The sequence below is a fragment of the Abramis brama genome (assembly GCF_963993115.1).
Source record: "Abramis brama genome assembly, chromosome: 10".
Classification (NCBI taxonomy): Eukaryota; Metazoa; Chordata; class Actinopteri; order Cypriniformes; family Leuciscidae; genus Abramis; species Abramis brama.
Window position 1 is genome coordinate 36,017,059 of NC_139972.1, and position 12,584 is coordinate 36,029,642.

A 12,584-nucleotide genomic window follows, 5' to 3' on the forward strand; every position below is an offset into this window, starting at 1 on the left:
GATATTATAGTTTATAATCAGGTCTGTGTTCAGATTTATTTCCAAATATCTAAATGTGTCAAATTATTTTATAGACATTAGACTGAAAGGGCTCCCAGATTTTGACAAATTAATTTCCAGGATTTATAGATGAAGACTTCAGATGCAAAAGCCTCTAAGTGCCATCTGAAATTTTCTTCTAGAATGATCATTTTTATCAAGCTTGTATATTTAAGTTCACTAATTTCACTTAGATGGCAATGAAACTTACAAGTTGTCATTTAAGTGAAATTACTGAACTTAAATATACAAGCTTGATAAAAATGATCATTCTAGAAGAAAATTTCAGATGGCACTTAGAGGCTTTTGCATCTGAACTCTTCATATATATTCATATAAGCTCCCAAAGAGCAATTTCTAGCTAATGATAGAAAATGAAATATTACACAAAAACTATATACATATATACACATTTAAAATGCAAAATAATGTCAAAGAATTACTTTTCTAGCTATCCCTTTTCACCTGGATTTTATCTGTTGGATATCGAATCTTTTGTTCTATTTAATCATAGAAAGGAAAACAGTAGGGCAAAAAAATCATGGTGAAATAACACCCATTTTATTGGCATATCATACCACTCATTACAGAGACAGCTACATTAAAAAAAAAAAAGGAAATAAAAAAGAAACTGTACATTTAACCTAAAAACCTTGAGTGATATAGCTACTGCTGGCATGTTCACGTGAAAGAAATTACAGTAATTTTCTTATAACATAAGCTACAACCTGCATGTTTAACACTGTAACACAGCTCTGTTATTAGCTTTGCTAACACACACGATTCCATTTTTCATCCTCTTAAAGTACCATCACATACTGCATATAGTAATTACGAAAACCTTTTCACAGCAGCTATACAACAACGTTATTGCAATGCTATCACCACACAGAGACAAAAGTCAATGTAAAACACAAATCTGATGAGTGTTCCAGTACTAATGAGCAGGATCATTATTCAAAGCGGTTGATTCATAAAACGGTTTGAATAAAGAGGTTTCAATTTATAGAATACAGCTTACAATAAAAACAAACAAACCATAAAACAAAGAACCCCCTCCCATACAATACGGGCTACACACAGACGTCCATCACATTGCCTACGGAATGTTAGTGTCTCAGGCAAACACTCCCAGCTTCAAGAAATTTCATTTTTAAAGTTTTAAAAATGGCACAATCGCATCATCTGTTGCAACCTGTTCCGCTCCCCTCCCTTCTTTAAAACCAAAACAGAGTCAGAAAAATAAAACAATAACAACAATAACAAGAAGTAGTCATTAGTTGTTTCATGACTGCAAATCTTCTTCGGGAAAAACTGGAGTGGGAAAAGATGGAGTCCCTCTTCTAAAGGCTTTTCTGTTGAAAGTCAGCTATAAAATGAGCTTCTAATATTGAACTACTAAAAACCTGCCCTTTTTTGTTTTGTTTTGTTTTTTAGAAAATAGTCAATAAAAATATTCCTCTGTATTGTACAAGAAAAGAGGTATTGGAGCTCTGGTGAAATGTAATCTACGTTATTTAGCAGCTCCCTCTTTCTCGTCGGCCTCCTCGCCCTCTTCCTCTCCATTGTCCTCCTGTAACAAACAGACAAATAAATAACCTTAGCCACTGAGCAGGCAATATCACACAGGACCTCAATGATGGATTCATCATTAGAAACGGACTCACTTCATCAGCTTTGGTCTCTCCGTTCTCCGCTGGAGTTTTCTCCTCCTCGGGCTTCGCGTCCTCTTTCTTCTCCTCTGGTTTGGCCTTTTCTACATCCTTGGCCTTCTTGCCCCTTGCAGGAGCCTTCTGTGATGTTCCAGAAAATACACGGTTAAGCCATTGCCCATAACATTTATTGAGAGTAATAAAGCTCGTTTGGGTAACTGATTTACCTTTGGCTTGGGCTTGGGATCAGACTTTGTCGTTTGGGGTTTCTGCAAAGCAGAAGTCAGCGTAAGCCATGGGCATCACGAAAAGGTAATTGTGTAAATATGAAATCAGGGGGATTGACAAAACCAAACTTACTCCTTGAAGTCTCTCAGACCGTCTTTTGGGCTGTGTGATTATTGGATGAGGACAAGATGGGAAGGCAATGAAAAAACAAAACAGGCATTAAGTATCAGAGTTGTATGCAAAACTGTGTTATAGGGTACAATGGGGCTAAAGGCACATTTTATTTGATTTTCCTCTAAACCACTAGATGGCACAAAAACTTGCCGCAGCACTTTCCAAAACATCCGCTTTTCAAGGTGCACGTGGAAATTTGTCTGATCCTTGACACGTCGCGGGCAGCAGCGCAAAGTTAGTTTGCTGCTAATTTGATCTAATATTTAATTCTTTTTTAAAAAAAAGTTAAGTGGCAACTGAGATTCGCTAAAATTATTGAATATATTTTGAGACAAAGGTCTTCTTTATGATTTTCAGTTTTGTTCAAGGTAATTAAAGCAACAGTTTTTTAATAATGGAAGAATATGTAAAAGTATGGTATTTGGGGTAAAAGGCACAATAATAAACATGATAATAAAGATCTGTCTGACTTTTCCATTTGTTGACATGACATAGTTATAGTTGGGTGCAAGGCAATGATGAATCACATCCAAAATAAGTTTGTTAATGTTTACACATAATGTGTGCATATTTATATATAAATACACACACACATGCATGTTTACATTTAAGAATTTTCTTATATATAAAATAATTTATAATATATAAATATTTATTTATTATATAAATGATCAATAAATATATATATACAGTATATACACATGCAAATATTTCTTAAATATATACATACATGTGTATATTTTATATATACCAAATAATTATACACAGTACACACACATATTTTATGTAAACACAAACTTTTATTTTGGATGCAATTAATAGTTTCACAGCCCTAGTTGGGTGTCCACCTTAGAGATACTCAACATAATTATAATGAAACTATCATATTTAAAAATGTGATATTAATCATATAATAAAATATAATTTATTTTTACTACTGTAAATCTATATTCAATTATTATGGGATCTCCTTCAATGCTTTTAGAATCTTTACTTTTTAAACTCATTTTGTTTCTGTATTCTTATAATATATTTTAATGACAGTATATTTACTGAACAAAAATGAATTACTTTATTAAAAAATAATCTTACAAACTATGCTAAAGTGATTGTTTTTAACAAGTATTAAATTATTAAAAACATTTTAGCTAAAGTCTTTATATAAATAATGCCTTTTAATAAATCAACCTTTTACCCCACCATCTCATACATTTAGAAGATTTTTAAACAAAATAAATGTAAGTCATTTAAATAAAATGTACGATATATTTACACAAAATCTGTTGCTCCATAAATGTTCAATACAAGTATGCATCTATATTTTCTGCAATCATACACTATGTGAATAGTGTATCCCCCACTTTTCTGAAGGTGTGCCTTAGCCCTGTTGAACCCCACACATGTAACAGTAATATAGACTGAGACTCACCCCAGCTGCTTCAGTGTCATTGTTAGCCTGTAGCAGAGGAAACACAAGCTGTTAGTGTGTGTACATACATGGCTGACTGAGGGGGAGGTGTCGTACCCCCCACACCCCCTCCAAGTTATGTGCAATTATGTAATCTAGAAGTGCATGTGGGGGAGGGGTCCCGTGCAGCGTCATACAATCCAGTTCCTTTATCGTCGAGTTAAATCCGTCGAGAAAACACAGCGAAATCAAATAAAAAAGTAAATAGAAATACCAGACGGCGTAGTTAACGACAGCACGCTTATTTACGGCAGATTAGCGTAACGTATTATTATCGCTATTAGCGATGTTTTTAACGACAAATGTCCGTGTCGAAGGGAGGAGGGGAACATTAGCTCCGCCCCCAAGACACAATCCACGAGCAAACACGTTAAAATCGACACATCCCGCCTAAATTTGTGAACATAAACCAGATTTAGCGTCGAAATTTCCTTTAGTGGTTAAATAAAACGCGAATAAAGTCGGTGAAAACTTTCTTAATGCACTTTACAAAGTCCGTTTCAAAGGTCAAATGAACAATACAGTCACGCAAATACTTCGTTATGAAATAAACCTGCTGGGATAACAAACTCATTTGAATATAAGGCATGAAACGTGTTTAGTTAGGCAGCCATGACTCTCAAGACTAAGGTGTGTGTGTGTGTGTGTGTGTCCGTCCTACTCGAGGACCATATGGATCCGTACACAATTACACATGTATTTACAGTTACACAAGGGCCTAACAAAGACCCCACGATGTCCCCAAACATACAACTTTCATTAATTCGCATGTATATGGTTATAAAGATCTTAAAACACCGCAGGTAAAAGGAAAACATTTGCATCTCCATGAGGAATAACATGCACAAACATTACGAGGTTACACCCCTTTGTGTGATTATTACTTTGCGTATTTTTTTTTTTTTACATCTTTAATGAAAAAGTTAAGGCGAGAATGCGCTTTATAATATGTTTTTATTTTTTATATATATTTTTTTACATATTCACTCGCGGTCGACACACACTAAGTAAAAAGGCGCCAGATTCATGCCACCGACTCGCCTGCCCTAGATTACGAATTAACACATGCACAAATGCAGTAAACACTCATATAACTTTACATAAAGCGTCCTACCGACGTGCATATTTAATTATTGCATGCTTTTAAAAATCACACATTATAAAACAGAATAAAATTTCCAATAATGTTGAACTTACTTTGCTCCTTTTCGGCATGGCTGCTTAAAAGCTTGTGTGCTTTCAGAACAAAAAAAGGAAAATAAATTAAAATAGCTTACGCACTGGTAAGTAAAGTGTAAAAACCAGGTCTAGGAAACACTGAAGCAAGCATTAATGTTCTATCGGAACAGAAACTAGCTGAAACCGGATTGGATCTCCCCTTTCTATATTCTTTCCACTATAGCACTAACCTGATGCGGGCTACGCTCCGCCCCTTCTCAGCGGTGATTGGCTGAAACGTCCTGGCAACCGCATTTCAAACCAAAGCAAGTGCCCGTGTGGATAGGTTGAGATGTCAATCACAGATTTGCTTGTATCTGTACTTTAGGCGCCACTTTCTGCATTTGTTGTTTCAGTAAGCATGTAAATATATCTTTAGTATTGGTTGCATAATGCATTGGTTATATATATTATATATATATATATATATTCATGCTTTGCAGATAATTTAATGCATTTAAAGAAACGCGTCGCTTAAGAAAAAAAAACAAACACTTTTTGTCTTATAAGCATTACCTTTTCAGGTAGTTTAATGTCGTTGCATATTTTAAGATTATATAAGAATATGTTAAACATGTAACTTGAACCGGTTAAAAGCAGTGTTTGTATTATTGGGGGAGGATCAGGGTGATGAAAAGAAAATGGCTGCCGGGTTTAACTGGTTCCTTGTACTGAGCTGTGTGTTTCTGTGCAATCTCGTCAAAACACTCCTGCCATCCATTTCTTCATTCGTAAGTATTGATTCAAAAGGGTTTCAGGGACTCTTAAGCACATCTATATTTTCAAAAGTATGTTCGTCGTGATGTGACGCCATTATAATGCTCGGTGTTACAGCATGTCTGATACCCCTACAGGAGCTTCATGTGGTCACAGCAAACAAAAGCTGCTCTGTTAAACTACCGCCATTCTTTAGCTTTTACTTAGTAAAACTCATTCATTAACACCAACTAGCGGTCAGTAGTACTTGGACCAAACAAACGTTTGATGTGGAGTATTAATATTTTCACAAACCAATAAAAAGTGCCATGCTTTCATGAATTAGGCAATGCCATGTTACTTGGATGTACACATGCTGAATGATCATTTATTAATATAACATGCCATTTAATGTAAATGGTACTCCAACATGCTCGTACCATATATGTCCAAAAAACAACATACCATATCCAAAAACATGCTAATGTCTTGTTTTTTTAATGTTTAGATTATTGTTGTCAGTATAAAGTCAACATAATCTATATTTTATATAAATATAAAAGTGATATAGAGATATAAACTGTTAGGGGGGAAAAGTCAACTGTGCGATTAAAAAGTTGCAATTACCTTTTTATTTTGTTATTCCGTGGCAGAAAATAAAACTGAATTTTAAGATGTAAACTCAGAATTCAAAACTGTGAGAAATAAACTGAATTGCGAGGGAGAAATCAAAACTGTGAGATATAAACTCGTTATCGCGAGATGGGGAAAAAAGTCAAAACTGAGATATAAATTCAAGAGAAAAAAGTCCGAATTGTGAGAGAAACATTGCAATTAGGCTACCTTATTAATGTTTTTATTCTGTGGCGAAAATGAACATCCATAACCTTCTTAGATCTTCATCAGTAATAACAATAAATCTCCCTTTTGATACCCTTTTTTGGGGATATTCAGCGTAAAATCTTTGAGTACATTTGAATGCATCTAAAATGAATGAGCACACGTGTGTTTGTTCTCATAGCTGTCGAAGATCTTTCATAAAGATGCTGATCAGGAGACTGAGATGAGGACGGAGATCCAGAACATGAGGATGGAGCTGTCCAGCATCAACATGATGGACGAGTTTGCCAGATACGCTAGACTGGAACGCAAGATCAACAAGATGACTGATCAACTGAAGACTCTAGGTAATCAAAACCTCATGGAGTTTTTATTTTGTGATTTCTTAATAGGTGCATGTGCAGCAATATTGCGGATGTAGTGACAAGCTAATGATTGCTTTCTAACCAGCACTACACAGAAAGAAGCCCACAAAACAGCCAAATTGTGTCGTAACTTGTGTAATATTGATATATTGAAAACAAGGAGCAAAGGGCAGCAAGTGTTAAGATGTTTACAGCCAGCGGCACACCTGATGAAAGTCAAACTAGCATGAAACTTTCCAAAATTGCTTTGGTGAGCTTGTTTGTGTGATTGCCGTTGTCCACTTTATAGTAGGGCGAAAACTGAGGAACCAAAAGTTTCTTCACTTCACAGGCCAAGTGTGGAAAATGGCAGGTGGGTTTCAGATAACGGCTTCAGTATTCATGAAGGAAGACAAATGGCTCAGCTGCTGCCTGTCGCTGTCCTTCATGTCTCGTGTAGCCACAGTTATTGGAGTAAAGCATGGTTGTAACTCGTTAAAGGGTTAGTTTACCCAAAAATTTAAATTATACCATCAATTACTCGTTCCAGTCCCATAAGACTTGCTCATCTTCAAAACACCAATGAAGAGCCTTTAAATGAACCCTTAGAGATTTCTGTCCGTCCATTGAAATAGTAAATGTATGAATTTCGTAGTTTAATCCAAGTCTCCTGAAGAGATACAGTCACTTTATACTAGGGTTACACTATTTGGGGAATAAAAACTAATTGCATTTTCTGATAAAATTTGTGATTTAAAGTAAAATCCAGGTTTGCTATGCTCGTTTGTAGGGCTGCACATTTTGGCCAAACGTTTGTGATTATATATCTGTAATAATAATAAAATAATGAATTAATTAAGGTACATTTAATTGGTTCTTGTGCATTAATCAAGCACGTTTCAATTTCTTTTTACCATATTTTGATGTGATCTACATATGTGCATTGATGTTTATATGAGAATAAAAAGACTAAATGTACTCTGATCATCATTTAAAGTGTTTGTGTCTCTTCAGAAGACCTGGATTAAAGGGTAACTCTTGCCAAAATGCAACCTTGGGTCTTTTTGTTAATCTACCCCAGCGCGAACTGTCGTTTAAAAGCATAATTAGAATGAAAACGCTACTTTTAAGTTTGACCGTATTTTCGTTTTGGATCAAATTGCCTTTTGAATGGGAGTGATTGGGGCACGACTATGATAGCATCAAAAATCGCTATTTTTAAAACACTAAGAAGGCTCGACACAACATGAAACTTTGCTCGAAGTATCACCAGGGGCTCTACACATGAACTCCAGCATTGAGAACAGTGTTTGTGTACACAGAGTTTACTAAAAAGAAAGATTTTGAACAACTCACTATAGTTGTGTCCGCCGGCATTTTGACAGTCAAAAATAGTCGATCTCCGAATGCGAATGAACTGACTCTGAATTTTAGTATTGCTTCTTATATGAGGATCCTTTTTAAAATACAAGGTCAATATTGATTTTCACTAACGACAAAACAACAAATTATGCGTGAATGTATATGGAACTAAGCTTTAGGAGCTTTCCATCTTTACTCTCCTCCCTGTTCCATTGCATTCGGAGATTGACTATTTTTGACTGTCAAAATGCCGGCGGACACAGCAACAGTGAGTTGTTCAAAATCTTTCTTTTTAGTAAACTCTGTGTTCACAAACACTGTTCTCAATGCTGGAGTTCATGTGTAGAGCCCCTGGTGATACTTCCAGCAAAGTTTCATGTTGTGTCGAGCCTTCTTAGTGTTTTAAAAATAGTGATTTTGATGCTATCATAGTTGTGCCCCAAGCACTCCCATTCAAAAGGCAATTTGACCGAAAACGAAAATACGGTCAAACTTAAAAGTAGCGTTTCCATTCTAATTATGCTTTTAAACGAAAGTTTGCCTCGGGTAGATTAACAAAAAGACCCTAGGTTGCATTTTGGCGAGAGTTACCCTTTAAATCGCTTGTTATTGGATTTCTAAATTCCATCCATTTAGCTTGGTATTGGATTGCATTTGGACTTCATGAACTTTTTTGAGGGCGTCAAAAGTTTTGTTGTAATGGACTTTCAAAAGAGAGACAGAAATCTTGATCATTTGTGTTTTGAAGATGAAGTATAAGTCTTACGGGTTTGGAGTGACATGAGGGTGAGCTATGACTTCCAAAGTCTAATATGGTTTTGATCCATGTGTGTAGTAGATCATTGTCTACATCTGTAGAACCTGACCATGTGAACATGGACAGTGATTCACACTGTTGGCCTCCAAAAGGACAGAAATGCACCTTGAATGTAGCTCACATGACTCTTGTGCTATGAGCAACAGACCAACATTTACATGAATAAATTGTGAAAATCTTTCATCTCATGGGTGCCCAATCCTCTTCCCGGAGAACTACTTTTCTATGAAGTTCAGCTCTGATCAGACACATCTGAAGCTGCTGATTTAGATATTCAGGATCAGGGTTTGAACTGAAATCTGATGGAAGGTAGCTCTACAGGAGTGGGATGGGAATAAATGATTTGTTTTAAAGCAGGGTTCCTCAAATCCAGCCCAGGAAGAGCACTGCCCTGCAGAGTTCAGCTCCAACACTAATGAAGCTAGTTCTTCAGACAGAGATGGTCTTATTATTGGCTCTGTGGCTCTACCATTGGAGAAAGTGTAATGGCCAACTTGGATCACGTGTGCCTTTATAACCAATCACATTACATGGGCTGTATTTTAGGGTTTTTTTTATGCCCTTCCCTCACTAACTTCTTATTCACTTATGTTTTACAAGTGCCTGGCTTTACACTTTTTTTTGCTAACCCTAAAGCAGTTGCTATAAAATGACAGGTTCAGGGTTTGAGCAAAACTCTTGGCCTCCTGGGACTGGATTTGAGGAAAACTTGAGCAGATAGAAATTCTCTTAGGCGTTTTGTTTATATTCTTTGTTTTTGTTTTTTCTTCCTCTCTACAGTCAAATCAAGAACTGCACAACAAGCCAAAATGAAATGGATTGTGAATATTGTATTTTACATTTCTCAGGTAAGTTAAGAGCATTTTTAATTTGCGTATTAACCCCATGAAGCCTACTGGATCATGTTTGATATGCAAATTTCAACCTGATCAAAACTTCGCTGATAAACCTGCTATACACAATCTATAAGTAAAAGGCCGTTTAGTATAATTGTAAAAGCGTCCACCTTCAGACCATGCCTTTTTTTGCTATGAAAACTTTCCAATTGTTTTTTCTGTAGGGGTAACCACAAGAATAATTTTTATATTGTTAGTAATATTTCTAGATGAACACTTTCTGGACTGACGCAACTTCAATTCAAAGCACTTTATTTGTCCCCAGGGGGAAATTAAAAAATTTAAATCTAAATTGATGGAATTTAGAAATCCAATAACAAGCGATTTAAAGGGTAACTCGCGCCAAAATGCAACCTAGGGTCTTTTTGTTAATCTACCCGAGGCGAACTTTTGTTTAAATTTAAACATTTCGGTTTACTTGATTACCCGTACATCATGTTTTAGAAAAATCACGTAGTGTGACAATGATATTTTTTATTTATATGCATTTTATGTTAGTAGTCTGCAATACTGTTATAAAGATATCATAGAAGATACTCAACTAATTAATATGTAAACATTTTTAGATTTTGTCTAAAGGTTGAATGAATTCTTCCATGACTATTATTCCATACGTCAGGCTTTACAGTGTTAATATGATGAATGTATCTGCATGCATCACTTGTGCATTTCTCTCATAATGGCGTGTTGTTCTGTTTTCTACTGTCTGTTGTTAGGCGGCCGTCATGATCTCACTCATATTGAAGTATTACGCAGATCCGGTCACAGTTGTGCCCAGTAAATGGATTGCTCCGCTGGAGAGACTAGTAGCCTTTCCTTCTGGAGTTGCAGGTATGTCCCAGTCACCCAGTTTTAGTGGGATAAATTATTGATTTAAAAAGTATTTAACAAAGTGACATCTAAATATATTCATGATTTACATGCCATCTGGATAAAATAAATCTAATCGCATGGGGTTTAGGGTGTTATAAAGTGTTTTTGTTTTGTGATTTATCTCAGGTGGTGTTGGAATCACATGCTGGCTAGTTGTCTGCAACAAGGTGGTGGCCATCGTTCTACATGCTATCAGTTAAACTAAGACCTCTGGCCTTATTTCTTTTAATTAAAAAGAAAATACCATTCACTGTTCCGTTCAACAGTTCAAGTCTGTGGTAAATTTACAAGTTCTTGTTTAATGATATTTAAACTGTTTTTATTTGCATTTAGTAAGAAAATGCTGACATGTGAACATTCCTAACAAACAGCAAAACACTGGTTTAAGCTTTGATATAAGTTGATACCATCAAAAGATTGTTTATTTATTACTTGTACCATAATTGTATATTTGGGCTTGCTTTGGTTTTACAGTTTTTTTTTGGTCAGTGTTACAAATCTATTTATTGATTGTATTTCAAAATTTTTTCCATGTATTAATAAATGTGAAAATGAGGTATGTGAGTTTTATTGCTTCAATTGCCTTTATAGTGGCAAGAATATGTTTAGGAACCCTTTGAAAATGACTGGATTTCTGCATTGATTACTCATAAAATTTGGTCTGTTCTGGCTAAACTAATTACACAAACAAACTTTTTACAGATTTATTGGATATTCTAAGTAATCATTCACAGTGCAGGGTGAAAAAAGAATGACTTTAGTAACTTCTCGATTCCCCCTTTAGCAGAGAAAGCATTCTTTACTTGGTTTTCTTGTGCGATTTGGGTCTAAAAAGAGTTTTTAACAGTAAAATCTGTAAAACTTTTTTTTCTTAATTGTCCACAGAACATTTTCCTAGAAGCTTTGTGGCACATCCAGATGATCTTGGACAAATGCTTCAATGTTTTAGTTTTTGGCAGCAGTGTTATTCATTCACGAACACTATTCTTACACTATTCAGTGTTTTTCCTTCTTTCTTTTTTTTAGACTTTCACAGTTTGTAGAGTTTTCAGGAGGTCCTTAGTTGTCCTTGGGTCTCCCCTCTTTCAGGATTGCCTGTTTCATTCATTAATTCATGAACACCTTTAGCAATAACTTTGCAGCCTTTTCAAGTTTTGTGCATCTCTGTAATGTGTTTTTAAGCTTTTGGGATGAGGCATGGTTGTCTTGAGAAGAACAGATTTGTCTTTGTTTGGCACCTGTGCAACTCATACTTCCAATCTCGCCTCCTTAATTGACTCCAATTAGCTTTTGTATTCTAGAATTAGTAATCAAGAGGTTCACTCCGTCCAGCCTGCTCTGTCAATGATCACTGTCTTCAATAACATTTTGAAAAGTAAAACTGTTTGTGTGTTTTGAGTAATCAATGCAGACATCCAGATATCAAATTGTTCAAAAACCTGTTCTTGCCACTGTATTTGATTTGTTTGTATAATGTAATATGATTAAAAAATGTCTTTGTAGCACCCGTTTCACACATGATCTGTTTGCTGTGCGTACAGTCCTTGAGCACTTCACACAAAACATGGGGTTATACTTTTGTAAAATACACATTTCATCTCATAATTTTGAAGAAAAAAAAAATCAAGAACTGAATGTACAGTAAGCTGTTAGATCCTGCTGTGCCTTGTTCTAGTTTTGTCACTGACGCTCAAAATGTCAACGAATAGCATTTACCAAATACAATCAGAAAATGTGGAATAAAAAATGTTTTGAACCATGTTTTTTTAAGAATAAAGAATGTAAGAACTGCACATGAAGAGTTCATTTCAAATTGTCATTTGAGTGTCATTTGAAATTTTCTTCTAGAATGATCATTTTTATCAAGCTTGTATATTTAAGTTCAATAATTTCACTTAAATGGCAATGCAAATTTCCTATTAATTGTAATTTAAGTGAAATTACTTAAATATACAAGCTTTATAAAAATGATCATTC

General features: G+C 35.2%; 2 protein-coding genes across 2 annotated transcripts; one reads left to right on the top strand and one right to left on the bottom strand.

The window, feature by feature from the left end:
* Positions 1-578: 578 nt before the first annotated feature.
* Positions 579-4,977, bottom strand: hmgn1a (high mobility group nucleosome binding domain 1a). Its single transcript, XM_084126768.1, has 6 exons — positions 4,759-4,977; positions 3,523-3,549; positions 2,052-2,081; positions 1,919-1,960; positions 1,707-1,832; positions 579-1,612 (listed from the first exon to the last, which is right to left on the bottom strand). The coding sequence occupies exons 1-6, from the start codon at positions 4,774-4,776 to the stop codon at positions 1,553-1,555; spliced, it is 303 nt and encodes a 100-aa protein (XP_083982894.1). The 5' UTR covers positions 4,777-4,977; the 3' UTR covers positions 579-1,552.
* A 377-nt stretch (positions 4,978-5,354) lies between these two features.
* On the top strand, positions 5,355-11,164 carry get1 (guided entry of tail-anchored proteins factor 1). Its single transcript, XM_084126767.1, has 5 exons — positions 5,355-5,510; positions 6,497-6,662; positions 9,619-9,686; positions 10,451-10,565; positions 10,734-11,164. The coding sequence occupies exons 1-5, from the start codon at positions 5,421-5,423 to the stop codon at positions 10,805-10,807; spliced, it is 513 nt and encodes a 170-aa protein (XP_083982893.1). The 5' UTR covers positions 5,355-5,420; the 3' UTR covers positions 10,808-11,164.
* The last annotated feature ends 1,420 nt before the right edge of the window (positions 11,165-12,584 follow it).